The 18,566-nt window shown below is 34.9% G+C and overlaps 3 protein-coding genes across 3 annotated transcripts in view; 1 reads left to right on the forward strand and 2 right to left on the reverse strand.

The window, feature by feature from the left end:
• The window catches only part of LOC140049278 (monocarboxylate transporter 13-like), a 2,964-nt gene extending 495 nt beyond the window's left edge, over positions 1-2,469 (reverse strand). Inside the window, exons 1-5 of the mRNA XM_072094122.1 lie at positions 2,209-2,469; positions 1,746-2,045; positions 1,222-1,529; positions 732-957; positions 103-246 (exon numbers count right to left, since the gene is read on the reverse strand). Of these exons, the coding sequence (XP_071950223.1) occupies positions 103-246; positions 732-957; positions 1,222-1,529; positions 1,746-2,045; positions 2,209-2,374 (1,144 nt within the window). The 5' untranslated portion in view covers positions 2,375-2,469. The remainder of the gene's footprint in view (positions 1-102; positions 247-731; positions 958-1,221; positions 1,530-1,745; positions 2,046-2,208) is intronic.
• Positions 2,470-3,552: 1,083 nt separating this feature from the next.
• Positions 3,553-8,291, reverse strand: LOC140049860 (uncharacterized). The gene is made up of 7 exons (XM_072094811.1): positions 8,126-8,291; positions 7,032-7,109; positions 6,640-6,868; positions 5,824-5,959; positions 5,267-5,492; positions 4,342-4,485; positions 3,553-4,175 (listed from the first exon to the last, which is right to left on the reverse strand). The coding sequence occupies exons 1-7, from the start codon at positions 8,289-8,291 to the stop codon at positions 3,967-3,969; spliced, it is 1,188 nt and encodes a 395-aa protein (XP_071950912.1). The 3' UTR covers positions 3,553-3,966.
• A 1,071-nt stretch (positions 8,292-9,362) lies between these two features.
• On the forward strand, positions 9,363-13,149 carry LOC140049198 (uncharacterized). The gene is made up of 2 exons (XM_072094029.1): positions 9,363-9,493; positions 10,537-13,149. The coding sequence occupies exons 1-2, from the start codon at positions 9,476-9,478 to the stop codon at positions 12,391-12,393; spliced, it is 1,875 nt and encodes a 624-aa protein (XP_071950130.1). The 5' UTR covers positions 9,363-9,475; the 3' UTR covers positions 12,394-13,149.
• Positions 13,150-18,566: the final 5,417 nt, after the last annotated feature.

Genomic DNA, 18,566 nt, shown 5'->3' on the forward strand with positions numbered 1-18,566 from the left:
AATAATCGTGTCCACATCACACTTTTTTCACACAAACTCTGATAGTGTCGACGTAGCTTGTAAGCCACTATATTCTTTTTGTATTACCTATAGCTAGCTTACCTCCAACAAGAGTTCCGCAAAAGGAACCAATACCGTAACCTAGACAGGTTAGTACGGTAGATTCTGTATTTCGACGCGAACCAAGCAATTCAATTGTAGCTAACCAAGGTATGGCATGGAAAATACTTCTCAAAAGTCCCATAGCTGCAAATACATTGGATAAAGTTATTGGTTATTTGTATATTTACAAAAACAGAAATATAAGCCTACCTAATATTTACACTAGAACAAACCTGCACTATTCCAATTAAAGGAGTGTGGTAAGAAACTCAATTAAACTGGTTGAGCTAACGTTTTTTTTTGTTACTATGTCATTGAAAGTAAATAAATGTTTTTAAAAAAGTACTGGGATAGATCCCCTTGCCCCCAAAAACAAATGTGTTTCTCTTAGGTAAGTACGATGTGTACTGAACCCAACTCTCTCAATATGAAGTTTAAAATGTTGTTGTTGGGATTCGAACACCGTATATTGACATATAAATCCCACAGTATAATCTTTCGGCTACTCAGAGGACTCGATGGAAAATATTAATAGATTTGCCAGGCTAAACACGTTTATGAAAAACACTGGATGGTCTGCACAATCACAGAGTATTAGCACTAGAAATCTTATTGATGCGGCTACTTACATATCACCAGTATAATCATATGTAGTGATGTTCGAACATAAATTAAAACAATCATAATTGCAGCTAAGAGTAGGTTATTGGGAGGTAGAATATAGAGCTTAGGAAACGTCATCCTATCACCAAACACTACAAAAATTGTCTTTCCGGAAATATCTGCAACAGCAGCTCCTATTAGAATCCAGGAACTTACGTAAGGTGAAATACCAACGTATTTCATAAAATCAACCTTAAATAAATATAAATAAATATAGGTTAGCATTTGATTTATAATCAGTTTTAAGGATGTGTGTAATTTTCACTCGTCGAAAAAAGTGCCACGACTCCCACCCACCCTTCAAAAACCTTGATCTCCACCATTCAACAAGACTCGTTTGTGTCATATTTTGGCTTCTCGTGATCTGTCCGACTTCTTTTGTGAGAAGAGAATTGGAGAAATTGCATACAAGAATTGGCAAAAATGAAAAGATCACGTCTATGAAAATATACTTACTATGTTGACGTATGAGAAGAGAGTGGCTGTAGTAGTAAGTACCATGCCAATGAAAAAGCACCACCATTCAGGATACGTTAATACGTTCCACAAATTATGTTTTTCGTCTTGTTCTTCATCTTCCTTTACCCCTGTGTCAACGTTTTTTCCACGCTTTACTCTATTGTTAAGACGTGTGTCCGGTGTCTGCATGAACATACTACAGGTGAATCCAACAATTAATGTTAAGCCGCTATAAATACGTAGAACTGAACGCCACCCGATTGCAGTGAGCAACTTACCAACCAAAGGACTTTGTATAAACAAACCTAGAAGAATATTAAAGTTGTAATTAATATAGGAAATTTTGTTTGTTATTCTCAGACAGATCAGCATGTTTTGCCGTTGCAACAGTAGTAGGTTGAACACATCTGGTCGGACAGAGAAAACAATGAGGAATTTATTGTATATATCTATTCTGGAAGCAAGATTGTTTAGGCCTAAGCCTGATTCTTTATTACAGAAGATGTGCCCTGTTTACTTACCGACTGTTCCGCCCATACTTGCAAAACATGATACTCGTGTTATTTTCGAAGAATTTGAGTAGAAAATCTTCATTAGATCTATCGTTACGTAGAATGCGAGGCAAGTACCGGTTGAATACAAAACGCCGTAAGTTATAAATAAACCATGTATAGACTGTACGAAGGAAGATGCCAGCAAACTTAGTCCTGCAAGCACTGTACCAGATAAACATATAGTTCTGTATTTAAACCTCTTGAGTAACAGAGCCATCACTATAACTAAGGTGTTACTTAGGCCGTAATATGCAGATCCTACCCATCCTGAAAGAGAAAGAAAGTAAATTGCTAGAGACCTTTTATTTGCCACTCCAAAATAATTATGTAACTGTCTCCTACTAAAATAGAAATGCATTCAATATTCCCACCATGTCAATTAATCATTCTTAATTCTAAATTGTCATTTTTTTTCTGAGAACCTTCTAACCTGTTGCTGTTGTGCTTGAGTTAAATTCTTCCTGAATATAAACAAATATTATTGTGAATGTATAAGCAAATCCCCATAAAACGATACCATATATGAACGACGATAGCACCACGCATAGACCCTTATTTCGGTCGATGGCGGTTGCAATGGAATCACGAAATGTCATCTTGTCCTTCCAAATGCCAATTTTGGGCCAAAATGTCTTTCTTGGACGATATCCTACATACAAACGGCGGTGGCTATTTCCTTTTGATTAGTGTATTGCAGATGATTGTGACATGCTTGAATTTAGCTGGACCTCTGCCAAATAATTAGAGCTGGTAAAGCACTATTAATACAAAGTCTATATTTGTGTTATTAGCTTTGACATACGATTGTAAAAGATAAGTGATTTGAACATAATGTACGTTTCACTCTATACGACGTTATGTAGGCTTGATATTGCCGCGTTGTCATAGACTTGTTGATGTTTATTACTGCGCATGTGTATTATATTTTCACCTACTCTATTAATATTTTTACCCACCTTTTGTGACGTGTGCAACCAATACAAATTAGTTTGTCCGATTCGTGCGAATATATTCGCCTAACATGATGTTACTAACTAATGTACCTCGTGCTTTTAAGCTTGGCCCGACCATGTTGAATAATCTCACTAAAACAATAAAAATTCACCGTATCAGTGACAAACTTAGAAAATCTTAAAAACACACCATTTTAATAAACAAAAAAGAAATACCAGATAATCGGTTCTTCTGGTAAAGCGCTTTAATCTTAGTAAAAGCGCTATAGAAATGATAATTCGTAGAAACTTAACCCAAAACTAGTATGACAAAAAAAAAGGTGTGCCTAAAATATGCTAGTGATATGACGTAATCTTATCCATATAATATGGGCACACTACATTGTTTTGTCACATAAAGTTTGATAGTGTAGAGAGGGTTTCCTACCCGTATTGCATCTGGCACCAGATCCAAATTTGGCATCATTTTAGAAGTTGAAATTTCAAATTGACGGCAATGATGGTCATAAAATCATAATAAACCGTTGAGTGCGCAATTTCCCTATGCTTATGCAAAGTTTCTACCTTTTATGTTGTAAAGCTACTCCTATTATTGCATTCTTTCTTGTGTGTGTGAATAGAGATGAACAATGTTGGGTAACACAAATTAAAAATGTATTATTTAATTATTATTATTATTTTGGATACGTATTCATGGTTATAGTACAATGCATTGATAACAAAATTAGAAATTATTTTTAAAAAGTGTTTGCTGACTGCAAATATAAATCAATACATAAAAAATATTGAATCATCATAATCAAAGTTGATTGAAGACACTGTGGACCTTAACTCAAATTAGAAAATTAGGCTGTTTCTATCCATTTTCTAAGCCCCAATTAGATTTATTTGCAAAGTTTGTCTACACATACTTGTAATTACGGTATTGACTTAGGCCTACTTGCTGTTGGATGTACATAAATAGAACATCATTTTTCTAAATTTATTATTTGTGCGTATAACAACAGAATTAAGTATTTATATTAATTATTATTGCTTCTAGGTTATTTTTTTCGGCCTATACCTCGAGCGGCTGCCTAAAACTCTGCTCCCCGGGTGTTGAGAAAAAACCTAATTTTGGGAGATCGTCACGTTTTATCCCTTTTCCCTTTTTGTATGTACAAATTACATGTCAATCCGTCGGGTTTTTGTCGTCCATGTTGCAATGTACAGTACTGTAACACTCATTTTAAATTTTATACAGTCGTGATATAGCTATCAATAATATATTCATAACTGATCTCTATTTTATCTGACGCCATCTTGTTATCCACTAAGTATCTCTCAGACGCAAACACCTTTTGGTATAAAGGAGCAGCTTGTAGAAATATAGCGCCAACAATCAACATGCCACAGCTTATTAAAAGTCCAACGTCGTAAGATCCGGTGAAATCAACACTCAGACCTGTGAATTAATAGTTAATAAATAATTTCGAGTATACAAAAGAAACAATTAAGCTTAACCAGAAACCCATTTACGATTACGGTTTTTTCTTGTTTAATGTTTAATATTGTTGTGTAAGTAGAGTATGTATAGGGCGAGATAAAATCTGTTTTAAAATATAGCTTACCTCCAACAAGTGTTCCACAAAACGAACCAATACCGTACCCTAGACAGGTTAGTACGGTAGATTCTGTATTTCGACGTGAACCAAGCAATTCAATTGTAGCTAAGTAAGGTATAGAGTGGAAAATACTTCTAAGAAAACCCATACCTGCAAACAATAATTAAAAATAAACTTGTTTAAGGTAATTTCGTGTGTGAGTTCTATTGCACGTAAAACTGATATTTCATGGCACTATTGCATGTCCAGCTTTCCACATTGGTTGGTAGATTATTTGAAGGTGAAGGTATGTCTTTGTTTTTTGTTTTTTTTTTTCGTTTTCTTTTTCATCTTTTATTCTTTTTCAATTTGTTTCATTTCTTTTTTGGTTTTAAATTTTTCAATTCCTTGTTCTTTGTCTAGAATGTTTTTATTGTTGTTAAATATCTTTTGTTCTTTGTTATTTTGTATTACTGGTAATTTTCCATTTTTATTTTTTTTAATTCGCTTTTTTCTATTTTCCAGATTTTTTAGTAGGTGTGTTTTACGGTATTAAACAAATCATGAATATTTTGTAACTTAATTTTCAATAATTTTCCCTTTTTTTTAAACAGTTTTTTTCTTCTTTTTTTTCTTTTATTATTTTCTTGTTGTTTTCTTCCCCCCCCCCCCTTTTTTTTTTCTTTTTTAAATTGTTTTCTTCACAGCCAAAATATGAGCTCTTTTTAGCTTCCGATCAGCCTGGGTGCCTTTGACAATGCTTCAAGATGGGAACAGCGAATTAATCAAATAACATTTATTTTAGAACAGTGTCTAGCTGTTGTAAAACAAATAATTAATGTTTTATATCACTGGAATGGCGAGTATTATTAAAGAGGGAGATCATTTAGATTATTGGAAGCTTGGCTGTTTAAAACAGTCAATCTTGAAACATTTTTCTTTGTATACTTACATATCACCAGTATAATCATATGTAGTGACGTTCGAGCATAAATTAAAACAATCATAATTGCAGCTAAGAGTATGTTATTGGGAGGTAGAATATAGAGCTTAGGAAACGTCATCCTATCACCAAACACTGCTAAGAAAGTCTTTCCACAAGCTTCTGCTACAGCAGACCCTGTTAGGATCCAGGAGCTTACGTAAGGTGAAATACCAGCGGACTTCATAAAATCAACCTTAAATATATTTAAAGAAATACTAGGTTACTTACACAAATAAGCACAAAACTGTTTCATTATTTAAACAAATTAATTATATAAGCCTAAGTTATAGGTTGTTTTCGGTTTTGATGATAAATGTGACATTTTTTCGGTTGAAAATGGGAATACGCGTGCCACGACCCCCTTCAAACACCATCAACAGAAATCTCTACGAGCCACGGAGAGGTGGGTACGTCTGGGAAGCAGTCCGCATTCTATTGGAACGGGACAGGAATATGAGAGATCGCTTTCCAATTTTGACTGAATACTGTACCTATTTCACTCATGCCCATAAAAATATACTTACTATGTTGACGTATGAGAAAAGAGTGGCTGTGGTAGTAAGCACCATGCCAATTAAAAAGAACCACCATTCTAGACACGTCAATACGTTCCACAAATTGTGTTCTTCTTCCTGTTTATACACAACACCATATAAGTACAGTAATAGTCACATCGGTTAACATTTATTATATATTTAATACCAGCCACTGCCGTGGTACCTTACTCTCAATAACAAAATACCTTAGTAATTATTGCTTATTTATGTATTATATATTTATGCTACTACTTCGATCTACACACCTTAAATAATTTAATTCTTAATTGTTATTTGGCTATTTCGGGGGCTACTCTTGTCATACTAGTTCGCTGTGTTACGGATATTTTATGAGACCTGAGTAGGACCCAGGTGAATTCCACTGAGTGTCGGTAAATTATTAGTACCGAGTAGGCCTACGTGGAATATAATATTTTATTGGGGGCGAGATAATTGTCAAGAATTATACCAGCCCAATTGAACGACTAGCTAAGTAGCACCATAATAGTAAGATGGGATGATGATGGGGATGGTTGGGTGGGAAAATAAAATCTGACTGATGCTAGCGAGTTGCTGTAACATCAATGATACGTGTCCAGTTTGTTATACTATGTATAGTCAATCTGATCTATTTGATAGGGACACCTGTTTTTATAAATATGTCGCCTAGTCTTTTAAGTTTAATTTATTAGTACGGTAACCTTGTGTAAAATACCAATTCTCCTTAAAAAGTAGACTAACCCATCCATCAACTGTCACTTGTTGAGGTCACTATAGTGTAGGTATAATTATCTATTGACATACGTCAATACGTTCCACAAATTGTGTTCTTCTTCCTGTTCTGGTTTCGTTGTCGTCTCATCAACGTCTCTTCCACTTTTTACTTTATTTTCATGACGTGTGTCTGGTGTCTGCATGAACATACTACAGGTCAGTCCAACAATTAATGTTAAGCCGCTATAAATACGTAGAACTGAACGCCACCCGATTGCAATGAGCAACTTACCAACCAAAGGACTTTGTATAAAAAAGCCTGAAGAAGAAGAAGAAGAAGAAAAAGAAGAAGAAGAAAAGGAATCATGATATTATAACATTGTCCGTCGTTGCAACAGTCTATCGAACAGGAGGTATTGGAAGTTATATTTATTAAAATACTATTCTCAGTAGCATATCCTTTTATATTTTAGAGCACTTACCGATTGTTACGCCCAAAGTCGCAAAACACGAGACCCGAGTTATTTTCGGAGAGTTTGCGTAGTGCATCTTTATTAAATCTATCGATGTATAGAATGCGAGACAAGTACCAAACGAATACAAAACGCCGTAAGTTATAAATAAACTATGTATAGATTGTACGAAGGAAGATGCCAGCAAACTTAGTCCTGCAAGCATTATACCAGATAAACATATAGTTCTGTATTTAAATTTCTTGAGTAAGAGAGCCATCACTATAACTAAGGTGTTAGCTAGGCCGTAATAAGCTGCTCCAACCCATCCTGAAAAGAGAAATTCATGTTACCGTCATTTAGTTTGGGGAGCCAGAAATGGTTTACCTGCACCCTCTAGCAAACTATGTTAAAAACGTTTTTTACCGGCCTTCCTTATATCAATACAAATCAATTTTATTGCTGTTTACCGAAACAAATTGGATGCTTGGTCAGTACAGGGGTCAATATGGTCAAGGTTAAGACTTGGGGTAGGCCTAACTTACTGGGTACCTACTGGGTGTATTGGTATAGTTTTTGTGACAAAGACCCATATTTATATTCACTCTAATGGGCAACTTTGGGAAACCCCCTTTCTCACCACTGGTCAAGAAATTGGCCATATGAATATCTCAGCAACCACTGGTCAGAAAGTGATAAATGTGGTCTCAAATATAATTGTTCTAATGTAATAAAAATCATAAAACTGTCAATAAACCCCAAATTTTGACCTTTGACATAATAGCCGGTACAAACATTTTTAGCTTAGAGCACACTTTTCATATCTCAGAAATTGTTGGGCGGATATGGTCGTAGTTGGTGTTCCTCCAGGAATATACTCGTAGCTAGATGATATTAATTCTCAAGATAATTGACGGACAAAATAGTGCTGCTAAGGAAAGAATAAATAAAGATCCTGACAAAATCAATAAGGTTATATGCATGATAATGCATCCATATAACCTAAATATTTATACAAGACAATGGATAGAATAGTAAATGACCTTCTATCAAATTATTCCCGCCACATGTCAATTAATCATTCTTAATTCAAAATTTTCAATTATTTTTGAGAACCTTCTAACCTGTTGCTGTTGTACTGGAGTTAAATTCTTCCTGAATATAAACAAATAGTATTGAGAATGTATAGCCAAATCCCCATAAAACGATACCAAAGATGAACGACGATAGCACCACGCATAGATCCTTATTTCGATCGATGGCGGTTGATATGGAATCACGAAACGTCATGTTGTCTTTCAATCATCAATAAATCATGGTCCAAAATGTCTTTCTCAGACAATATCCTATAGGAAAGACGCTGGCTGTTTCCTTTCGATTAGTCATGCATTGCAGCTTATCGTGACATGGCTTGAATTTAGCTGAACCTCTGCCAAATAATTTGAGCTGGTAAGCCTACGGTTAGCCCTATTATTATATATATTGTATTATATTACAAAGTCTATAATTATTTGTGTTATCAGCTTTATCATACAATTATAAAAGATAACTGATTTGAACAGTTCACGTTTCACTCTATACGACGTTATGTAGGCTTGATATTGCCGCGTTGTCATAGACTTCTTGATGTTAGTGCACATGCGTATTGATATTTTTACCAATACAAATTAGTTTGTCCGATTCGCGGGAATATAATTGCCTAACATGATGTTAACTATCGTTAACTTGGCCCGACCATGTTGAATAATCTCACTAAAACAATACGAAATTCACCGTATCACTGACAAATTTGAACATCTTAAAACGCACATTTTTACAACAAAATATATGTTTACCAGATGATCGGTTCTTCTTGTAAACGCTTTAATCTTAGTAAAAGAAATAGGAATAATAATTAAAAAAATAAATAAATTAAAAAAAATAATAAAATAGAAATGATAATGTTAATACAATTCGTAGAAAACCATAAGGTGGAGTGAACAACATGATACGATTATTCTTATTGTCATAGGCCTTAGCTCTGTCTAAACTATTTTGGGATAAAGTGGGTCCGCAATGACAAAATCTCCAAACAATATAATAGGCCTATGCACTTTTAGTTTCTATGACAAGCCCGGCCCATTGGATGGTGAATACCTTTCTTACAACTACAAAATGACCTATTCAAAGTCTTATATAGTTAATGTTCATTCTTCATGTTTTGATAGAGGAACAATACATCTTTAAGCAGTAAACAGTAACTTTGTATTGTAATGTAACACATCTTTGATTGAACTTTGGGTAAACATTGGGGGCGCAATTGTGAGCTGTTACGTAAGAACAACCCTGCGATGACGTAGGACTACTTTATGTAAACAACATCCCACCAAATCAGCAGTCAGGGCCACAATTAATAAAAGATAAAGTTCAACTGGTGATGGATTCGCCAAGGAACGGTTTCGAAAAACATCTTCAAACATTCGTTAACCTTCGCTATGAATTTACCGACGGAAGTAAGTAGAAATAGTTTGCATACAGTCCATATATTAAAGCTAGACCAGGCCTAGCCCTACTCTAGTATTTAGCTAGTAGGCCTCCTACTAGGCCTAGGGGGCCTAGGCCTAAAACTATTCTGGTGGTAGCCACCAACCAAGTATCTAATCTAGGCCTAGTCCTACAGTAGGCCACCTATAGTATTATAAATAAAAGTAAAACAAAATTCCTAGAAAGCAGGAAGCCTTCGCCAAGTTTGCTGCCCTGCCTGTGTATATTAATATATATAAATGGCTGGCTGTTTTACTTCTCGTTTTGATTTAGCTTTTCACTCTTATTTTGTATCTCCATTGAGATCCAGCTACTGATACCCACAGCATTGTCATTTTTTCAGTAATTTGCCTTTGGATTAATATATATAAATATATATAATATATAATATTATCATTACAGTAATACTGTAGTAGTTTTAAGAGCACTCATATAGTAATACGACTTGTCATTGTCATGTGATAATTAGTCATATGCACTATACTAGCTACATAATCTAGCACTATTTCTAGCTTACAAAATTTACAGTACTGAGTACAATACATCTCAATTGATTAAAATAAACTACGCCTATACATTACAATTCATAGCAATTGTATAGGCTGGTCCACACACACCCACACTTTAATTCAAACATATTACAATAAATCTACTGTTGTACCCTACCAGCAAATTAAATTTAATATAACACGGTTCTCAATTGATTTCATAGTATTTCTAATTTCAGTGACATTTATTATTTTACAATTCTAAGTATGGTAATGCCTAGATTGTATATTGTTACCATTATTATTTTATTTGTAAAATGCTATTCATATGCTCTCCCTGGCAATACTATTTTCATGGAAGGACCAGCATATTTCAATAATTAATTTTTCGCTCTGCTCATGGTATAAAGTCTATTAGTTTTCTTTATATATTAATCATGCCTTGTAATTTGTCATAGAGCGGTTATATGAGGCTTTTAATTACTGAAATCACAGTAATAGTTTTATATAATTTTGTCTTTCAGATTCTGTCGTATATTTTTGAATTTCTGAATTTTGGTGATAGACAAGAAGCAGCCTTAGTATGTAAGAGATGGCATGATGCCTCTCTGCATCCAGGACTCCACAAGAATGTTTCCATCTTGTACGAAACACCTGTATACTCAGAAACACCTCTGAAAAATTTACCACGACGGAGAACACCTCATCTAGCTCTGTCGCAAGTCGACTGTTCCAACAACTCGAAGAAGTTTCTACTAGACGTATGCATGTACTTCAGCGAGGGCCTGCAGTCGCTTTCTTTAAAAGGCTCAGGAGTTACTGAGAGTATGTTTATGGGTATGCTTGTGTATTGTGCCAATGTGACCCACCTTGATTTATCAGCGTGCAATAGTTTGTGTATGTCTGGTAAATTGTTTGAAACTAATGACGGTATCAATCTAGGCCAGGCTTCTTTAAACAACGTTCAACATCTGTATTTGAACTTGAATCGGTACTTGTCGGATGCGTTGCTATCTCGCATTGTTTCCTGTGTGCCAAATATACGTGGACTTTCCTTGGCGGCGTGCAATATTCTCTTTAATTACAATGATAGTCATTCTAAAAATCTATCAGTGACTGTTCTTAGTTTTAAAAATCTGTTGAACTTGTTGACGGTAAATACTAGTTTGTTGGTGATGCTTGACTTAAGCCGTACGAATATAACAAACTCGGCCCTTGGTGCATTAGCTTCAGTTCCTGGCCTAAGATTGCAGACGTTTGTTTTGCAGAACTGTCGGCAGGTTGGTAATTCAGGTGTAATTGATTTTGTAAAAGTGCAAGACAACTTACATCACCTTGATCTTGGAGGCTGCCATCTTATTGGAGATCCATGCGTAACTGCACTATGTTCAAGTACAGTGCAATTGTATAGTTTAAAGCTAAAGAAATGCCGACTTATCTCGACCGTATCGCTAGAGAATTTAAGTAGCCTACCTAAGTTGAAGCATTTTGAGATATCCGAGTGCTATCAAGGTGACCCTAAGTGGCTGATAAAAGGATTTGAGATGGGAACTCTTGGTAATTTAACCTCTTTACATATGCCATCCTGCACTATAGTGACTGATGCCTTTGTATGCTGTCTTGCTGAGCACTACCCACAACTTGAAGAATTGGATCTATCGTCTTGTATACTGTTGACTGACACAGGTTTCCTTGCAATCTCGAAACACCTCCATCAACTAACTCTTCTCAGGCTAGCATGGTGTCAAGAACTAACAGACCTTGGTTTACTGGGTGTTACTCTGCAATCCTTCGATAATGATGGCAATGGCAACAAGCCTTCTGATGCGTTAACAAGTGGGTTTACTCATTCTCACAGCAATATTGGCTTCTTTAAAGGACCGAGCTTTGATTCAAAAACAAAGTACCTAACTGAAACCGAGATACTGTCTAAAGCTAATGAGGCCAATGCAAATCTGTTAAGTCTAAAGAAACTCAATGTGCTTGATTTAACAGCATGCAAATCTATCACTGATTTAAGCTTCCATAGGTGTTTTCAATTCAAGGACCTACAATTTCTCAGCATCAAAATGTGTAATTTTTTAACAGATAAAGGACTCCATTCCGTTACTTTTAACAATCCAGCATTGCAGATGTTAGACATAAGTCATTGTCACCAAATCACTGACATAGGCTTAGCTTACGTGGCTAAGAAGCTCAGCCGTCTTATAACATTACATATGTCAAATTTAGACTTGGTGACCAACGCTACACTGGAGCTTATCTCAATCTATAATCTAAGGCTCAATAAAATTGATGTGTCTTTATGTCGTAAAATTACAGTTTCGGCCGTACAGAGGCTGCAAACAAAGTTAGTTGCGCTTAAAGTTGTAAACATGTGAATGATGCAGATCTATAGCATCTATAGCTGTACAGTTGCGACAATTCCACCCCATATATCCCATCAGGAGTTTTCAAAAGCTTCTCCCTTTTTAAGGCTAAAATGATGATCTGACTTTTTATCTGTCGCAGTCTATTCATTTTTTTTCACTGCCATGTTTGAAAGTTGATCAACATTGTTTACTTTCTTGACAAACAATTTCCAACATGTGACTGCGTAAATTTAGAAATGAAATCAAAGATCGTAGTAATGAAAACACACTCTTACCTTATCATCTTCAATAGAAAGTCTGACAAATACTATATTATCTATCTCTATTACAATTTACATATGGATATATGTTAACATAATGATTATATATTGGACAATATTATTTAATTTAAGGACTATTTATATTTGAAGGATAATACATTTTGAGGACAAAATACTAGGAAATGGCGAAACCAGTTGTCAATAATGAATTGGGTATCAAAGCATAAAAAAACTGTTTAGGGCGCTAGTTTATTATACTATGTCGTTTTTTGTTAAATCTATACCTAACTCGGAAATTTTTTTAGTGACGTCATCCCGGTTCACACCGTTTACCTTTCTTTTATAAATGTTTGTAAATACCCAGTGTTGGTTGACTCCTTAACTTAATTACTAAATAATTTAATTGTTAATTATTACTCAAAAAAAGGTATAATATTTATTATATTATAATTTATAATTTATTTTATTGATATATCACATATAATGATATGACTTTTAACTTGAGAAAAGAGAATAAATACTTCAATAAAAATTAATAAAATCAAGATTTTTTTTATCAAATTATTTTATATTTCATTCACTTGTCATCAGATCATCGAATAAAAAATAACTTATTGTCTAAAGGCCATCTTGGCGTTTCATAGTATGGGGAGGCTACTAGTACTTTAGATATGCATAATGCGGAGGTATATTCAGAGCGTCATTTCGACGATGGAGCATTCTCTACTTCTACGGAGCGCCATTTATGCCTTTATTTACTTCCGAATTAGAAATAGTACTACGGTAACTGCTCCAGTGGACCAAATTTAGCACCGGTGGAGCACAGTGATATAAAATAGAAATAAGTCACTAATTTTAATATCTTTTCGTATGTAAATACACTGTGCTCAAGTGGACACAATTTGGCGCCAGTGAGGAGCACAGTGATATAAAATAGAAATAAGTCACTGAATTTTAATATCTGTTCGTATGTTGATAACACTGTGCTCAAGTGGACACAATTTGGAGCTAGGGGAGCACAATGATATAAATAGAAATAAATCACTGAATTTTAATATCTTTTCGTATGTTAATACACTGTGCTCAAGTGGACCCAATTTGGAGCCAGGGGAGCACAATGATATAAAATAGAAATAAATCACTGAATTTTAATATTTTTTCGTATGTTAATACACTGTGCTCAAGTGGACCAAATTTGGCGCCAGGAGAGCACAGTGATATAAAATAGAAATAAGTCACTGAATTTTAATATCTTTTCGTATGTTAATACACTGAGCTCACGTGGACCCAATTTGGAGCCAGGGGAGCACAGTGATATAAAATTGAAAAAAAGTCACTGAATTTTAATATCTTTTCGTATGTTGATAACACTGTGCTCAAGTGGAACCAATTTGGAGCCAGGGGAGCACAGTGATATAAATAGAAATAAATCACTGAATTTTAATATCTTTTCGTATGTTAATACACTGTGCTCAAGTGGACCAAATTTGGCGCCAGGAGAGCACAGTGATATAAAATAGAAATAAGTCACTGAATTTTAATATCTTTTCGTATGTTAATACACTGTGCTCAAGTGGACCCAATTTGGAGCCAGGGGAGCACAGTGATATAAAATTGAAAAAAAGTCACTGAAATTTAATATCTTTTCGTATGTTATTACACTGTGCTCAAGTGGACCCAATTTGGCGCCAGGAGAGCACAGTGATATAAAATAGAAATAAGTCACTGAATTTTAATATCTTTTCGTATGTTAATACACTGTGCTCAAGTGGACCCAATTTGGAGCCAGGGGAGCACAATGATATAAAATAGAAATAAATCACTGAATTTTAATATTTTTTCGTATGTTAATACACTGTGCTCAAGTGGACCCAATTTGGAGCCAGGGAGCACAGTGATATAAAATAGAAAAAAGTCACTGAATTTTAATATCTTTTCGTATGTTAATACACTGTGCTCAAATGGACCTAATTTGGCGCCAGTGGAGCACAGTGATATGAAATAGAAATAAGTCACTAATTTTAATATATTTTCGTATGTTAATATACTGTGCTCAAGTGGACCTAATTTGGCGCCAGTGGAGCACAGTGATATGAAATAGAAATAATTCACTGAATTTTAATATCTTTTCGTATGTTAATACACTGTGCTCAAGTGGACCCAATTTGGAGCCAGGGGAGCACAGTGATATAAAATTGAAAAAAAAAGTCACTGAATTTTAATATCTTTTCGTATGTTATTACACTGTGCTCAAGTGGCCCCAATTTGGAGCCAGGGAGCACAGTGATATAAAATAGAAAAAAGTCACTGAATTTTAATATCTTTTTGTATGTTAATACACTGTGCTCAAGTGGACACAATTTGAAGCCAGGGGAGCAAAGTGATATAAATAGAAATAAGTCCGCGAATTTTAATATCTTTTCGTATGTTAATACACTGTGCTCAAATGGACCTAATTTGGCGCCAGTGGAGCACAGTGATATGAAATAGAAATAAGTCACTAATTTTAATATATTTTCGTATGTTAATACACTGTGCTCAAGTGGACCTAATTTGGCGCCAGTGGAGCACAGTGATATGAAATAGAAATAAGTCACTGAATTTTAATATCTTTTCGTATGTTAATACACTGTGCTCAAGTGGACCCAATTTGGAGCCAGGGGAGCACAGTGATATAAAATAGAAATAAGTCACTGAATTTTAATATCTTTTCGTATGTTATTACACTGTGCTCAAGTGGACCCAATTTGGAGCCAGGGAGCACAGTGATATAAAATAGAAACAAGTCACTGAAGGTTAATATCTTTTTGTATATTAATACACTGTGCTCAAGTGGACACAATTTGGATCCAGGGGAGCACAGTGATATAAAATAGAGAAAAGTCACTGAATTTTAATATTGTTTCGTATGTTAATACACTGTGCTCAAGTGGACCCAATTTGGAGCCAGTGGAGCACAATGATGATATAAAATAGAAAAAAGTCACTGAATTTTAATATCTTTTCGTATGTTAATACACTGTGCTCAAGTGGACCCAATTTGGCGCCAGGAGAGCACAGTGATATAAAATAGAAATAAGTCATTGAATGTTAATATATTTTCGTATGTTAATACACTGTGCTCAAGTGGACCTAATTTGGCGCCAGTGGAGCACAGTGATATAAATAGAAATAATTCACTGAATTTTAATATCTTTTCGTATTTAATATACACTATGCTCAAGTGGACCCAATTTGGAGCCAGGGGAGCACAGTGATATAAAATTGAAAAAAAAAGTCACTGAATTTTAATATCTTTTCGTATGTTATTACACTGTGCTCAAGTGGCCCCAATTTGGAGCCAGGGAGCACAGTGATATAAAATAGAAAAAAGTCACTGAATTTTAATATCTTTTTGTATGTTAATACACTGTGCTCAAGTGGACACAATTTGAAGCCAGGGGAGCAAAGTGATATAAATAGAAATAAGTCCGCGAATTTTAATATCTTTTCGTATGTTAATACACTGTGCTCAAATGGACCTAATTTGGCGCCAGTGGAGCACAGTGATATGAAATAGAAATAAGTCACTAATTTTAATATATTTTCGTATGTTAATACACTGTGCTCAAGTGGACCTAATTTGGCGCCAGTGGAGCACAGTGATATGAAATAGAAATAAGTCACTGAATTTTAATATCTTTTCGTATGTTAATACACTGTGCTCAAGTGGACCCAATTTGGAGCCAGGGGAGCACAGTGATATAAAATAGAAATAAGTCACTGAATTTTAATATCTTTTCGTATGTTATTACACTGTGCTCAAGTGGACCCAATTTGGAGCCAGGGAGCACAGTGATATAAAATAGAAATAAGTCACTGAAGGTTAATATCTTTTTGTATATTAATACACTGTGCTCAAGTGGACACAATTTGGATCCAGGGGAGCACAGTGATATAAAATAGAGAAAAGTCACTGAATTTTAACATTGTTTCGTATGTTAATACACTGTGCTCAATTGGACCCAATTTGGAGCCTGTGGAGCACAATGATGATATAAAATAGAAAAAAGTCACTGAATTTTAATATCTTTTCGTATGTTAATACACTGTGCTCAAGTGGACCCAATTTGGCGCCAGGAGAGCACAGTGATATAAAATAGAAATAAGTCATTGAATGTTAATATATTTTCGTATGTTAATACACTGTGCTCAAGTGGACCTAATTTGGCGCCAGTGGAGCACAGTGATATAAAATGGAAAAAGTCACTGAATTTTAATATCTTTTCGTATTTAATATACACTATGCTCAAGTGGACCCGATTTGGAGCCAGAGGAGCACTGTGATATAAAATAGAAATAAGTCACTGAATTTTAATATCTTTTCGTATGTTAATACACTGTGCTTACGTGGACCCAATTTGGCGCGCCAGCCAGTGAGCACAGTAATATAAAATAGAAAAAAGTCACTAAATTTTAATATCTTTTCGTATGTTAATACACTGTGCTCAAGTGGACACAATTTGAGCACAGTGTATTAACATACAAAAAGATATTAACCTTCAGTGACTTATTTCTATTTTATATCACTGTGCTCCCTGGCTCCAAATTGGGTCCACTTGAGCACAGTGTAATAACATACGAAAAGATATTAAAATTCAGTGACTTATTTCTATTTTATATCACTGTGCTCCCCTGGCTCCAAATTGGGTCCACTTGAGCACAGTGTATTAACATACGAAAAGATATTAAAATTCAGTGACTTATTTCTATTTCATATCACTGTGCTCCACTGGCACCAAATTAGGTCCACTTGAGCACACAGTGTATTAACATACGAAAAGATATTAAAATTAGTGACTTACAGTATTTGTATTTGATATCACTGTGCTCCACTGGCGCCAAATTAGGTCCATTTGAGCATAGTGTATTAACATACGAAAATATATTAACATTCAGTGACTTATTTCTATTTTATATCACTGTGCTCCCCTGGCGCCCAATTGGGTCCACTTGAGCACAGTGTATTAACATACGAAAAGATATTAAAATTCAGTGACTTATTTTTATTTTATATCACTGTGCTCCCCTGGCTCCAAATTGGGTCCACTTGAGCACAGTGTATTAACATACGAAAAGTTATTAAAATTCAGTGACTTATTTCTATTTCATATCACTGTGCTCCACTGGCGCCAAATTAGGTTCACTTGAGCACAGTGTATTAACATACGAAAATATATTAAAATTAGTGACTTATTTCTATTTTATATCACTGCGCTCCAGAGTGCTAAATTTGGTCCACTGGAGCAGCTACCGTAGTACTATTTCTATTTCGTAAATAAATAAAGGCATAAATGGCGATCCGTAGAAGTAGAGAATGCTCGATCGTCGAAATGACGCTCTGAATATTAATGCGAAGGGGCCAGGCCCAGCCCAGTGGTGTCTCATTTGGCTAGGCCCGTAGTAGAAGGCTAAAAAACCTGACTGAAGCTAGCTAAGGGTAGACTAGCCTACCAAACCATACAGGCACAGAGGCATGGTGACATCACAAATCAGCCCAGACTGGGTCTGAACGAGAGTAGCCCAACTACTACTACTAGAATTCTGTACTGAGTTTTAATAATTTATAAGGCTGAAATAAATGCCTGGGCTAGCTAGGCTAGCTTGATCCTCTGTGGTGTACCGAACAGGAGCATATATATAGCACACACAAAATAAATTTCCACAAGCCCCTACCAAATTTGACAGCAAACAAACCATTTTTTTTTTAATTTTTGACTATTGAACTCCAAAATAATTCATAGATTCAACCTCAAGATTATTTATTTAAACTTACAAACTTTGCATTATTTATGGTTATAATCGAATTTACAATTTTGTCCTGATTATTTTGTTAGATACTCGCCTGAATTGATGGCACATGTTCATATAATCTTACAAGAC

The sequence above is a fragment of the Antedon mediterranea genome, chromosome 5 (genome assembly GCF_964355755.1).
Source record: "Antedon mediterranea chromosome 5, ecAntMedi1.1, whole genome shotgun sequence".
In the NCBI taxonomy this organism is placed as follows: domain Eukaryota; kingdom Metazoa; phylum Echinodermata; class Crinoidea; order Comatulida; family Antedonidae; genus Antedon; species Antedon mediterranea.

Coding starts and splice junctions, on each gene's coding strand:
- LOC140049860 (XM_072094811.1), bottom strand. CDS start 8,291: ATGACGTTTCGTGATTCCATATCAACCGCCATCGATCGAAATAAGGAT. Junction 7,110..8,125: donor CTCCAGTACAACAGCAACAG/GTTAGAAGGTTC, acceptor ATACATCGATAG/ATTTAATAAAGATGCACTAC. Junction 5,493..5,823: donor TTTTCTCATACGTCAACATA/GTAAGTATATTT, acceptor AATATATTTAAG/GTTGATTTTATGAAGTCCGC.